Source organism: Penaeus monodon, chromosome 21 (assembly GCF_015228065.2).
Source record: "Penaeus monodon isolate SGIC_2016 chromosome 21, NSTDA_Pmon_1, whole genome shotgun sequence".
NCBI classification, from domain to species: Eukaryota; Metazoa; Arthropoda; class Malacostraca; order Decapoda; family Penaeidae; genus Penaeus; species Penaeus monodon.
Genome location: NC_051406.1, coordinates 45,770,671 through 45,772,407, shown reverse-complemented (window position 1 = coordinate 45,772,407; position 1,737 = coordinate 45,770,671). Strand labels below are relative to the sequence as shown.

The 1,737-nt window shown below is 49.3% G+C and overlaps 1 protein-coding gene across 1 annotated transcript in view; it reads left to right on the top strand.

Moving 5' to 3' along the window:
* Positions 1–1,737, top strand: part of LOC119586538 (unconventional myosin-Ia-like) — a 73,617-nt gene extending 71,880 nt beyond the window's left edge. The window contains exons 26-27 of the mRNA XM_037935294.1: positions 506–722; positions 896–1,737. Of these exons, the coding sequence (XP_037791222.1) occupies positions 506–722; positions 896–1,019 (341 nt within the window). The 3' untranslated portion in view covers positions 1,020–1,737. The remainder of the gene's footprint in view (positions 1–505; positions 723–895) is intronic.

The window sequence follows — 1,737 nt, the reverse complement described above, 5'->3', positions numbered from 1 at the left end:
AATGTACATTTACGCAGTAAACATTCACAGTAAACATACAATAGGATCATCCTTCCCGAGGATGATCCTCCAGGCTCTCTATACCAAAACAGTCCTTTGATAAGGAGGCCCGTAGGACGACTGAAAAGTTTGTGGCTTCGGCATATCAGTCAGATTTGTAACCAGACCCTACCTAATGGCTTGTTGAGAGGGACCTTTATTATTAGAAGGGTTAGATTTGCATTGGCCCCCATTAACTGAATGATATATTCAGTACCATTCTCCTGTTAGATCCAGATGCAAGTGCCAAAGAATGACTTATGACCCTTTTAATTTCCACTCTTTCCTGCAGACCTCCGCTTTGATGGAGACAAAGTGTTCAAACTCTGTAAATATTAAGGTTAAGGCTTAGAAAATCATAATGGTTGATGCCATTGATTATTGCATTGATTTTCCACGCCTTCGCCAAAGCTTCCTGCCAAAGGTGGAAAATCTGTTCAGGCATCAACTCTGAGTCTCTTCGCAGACGACATCGCTGTCCTCCACGTGAAGCCCCCAACGCCGACAGCCGACCTCTCGGGCTCGCAGAACCTCAACCCCGGCTGCCTCTTCGGGTCGGACGAAGTCAAGCGGAAGGGAGACCTGGTGCTTCAGACTGGTCACGTGATTGAGGTGGTGACTAAGCTCTTCCTGGTGGTGCAGAACGCCACGGGGAAGCCGCCCGACGTCTGCATCTCGACAGAGTAGGTCGCTTGGCTGCCTCGCTCAGAGCATGGCCGAGGCTCTCGCTATGCGTGTTGTATTTCTATTCATTTACATCTCTATCAATCTGCTTATATACACGTATTCTTGACTAGAAATGAATAGAGAACATAGTTGAATAAGGAGAAGTAACGCAACCACTTTCGTGCCACAGGTTCGACGTGAACTTCGGCCAGAGTTCCGTGCTGTTCACCTTCAAAACCGCCGGCCTGGCCGAGGTGACTCCCGGTCAGATCAGGATCATCCGCCGACACAACCGCATGGAAGTCATCCTGTAGCTCTGCGGCTCCGCTCGTGCGAGACTCGAGTCCAGCACTCGAGGACTCGGTGGGGCGTCCAGGCCCAAGGGCGACGCCCTGTGTGTCCCGCATCAGCCATTGCGACAGTGAGTGTGTGATGAGGAAGCAATAAGGATGTGATGGGTGCAGTGACACAGTAATGACTGTGAAATACTTTAAAAACGGGTTTTTATTCTTTGTACAGTAACCAACTAGGAAGAAGAAAAATATTGCAATCATTTTTTACCTGCGCATGTGAAGTGATCTTATCCGTTCTACAAGGAACAACAGAGACGCGCCGCGCACAGGCGCGTGCAGCTGGTGGCTTATGTACAGACGGCCGTACATGAACAGGTAGTGGTCTCTTATTCTGGTTATGTAGTCGTCTAATAGTTACGAAAAGGTGTGCTGGCAGAGGAAGCACTGGGGCGCTGCATCCAGCCCAAGCTCGGGGTCCGGGCGAGCACCGTCGGTGTGCGTCAGAGGCCAGCGATATGACAGCTTGTAAGTCTAACAGAGTAACGTGTTCTTGTCATCGACGTGCCAACAACCGAAACGTGAAAGTTGTCCCTTAAGCCCGACAATGTATGCTTATTACTTTTTGCATTTTCTGTGCGGCGTGAGGACCCAATTTTGCTACGGTCAGTTTCGAACATGTGATAAGTTGTCCCGTTTGTGAGCAGTCGCTGCCTGATAATCCTCATTATCTTAACTGGTG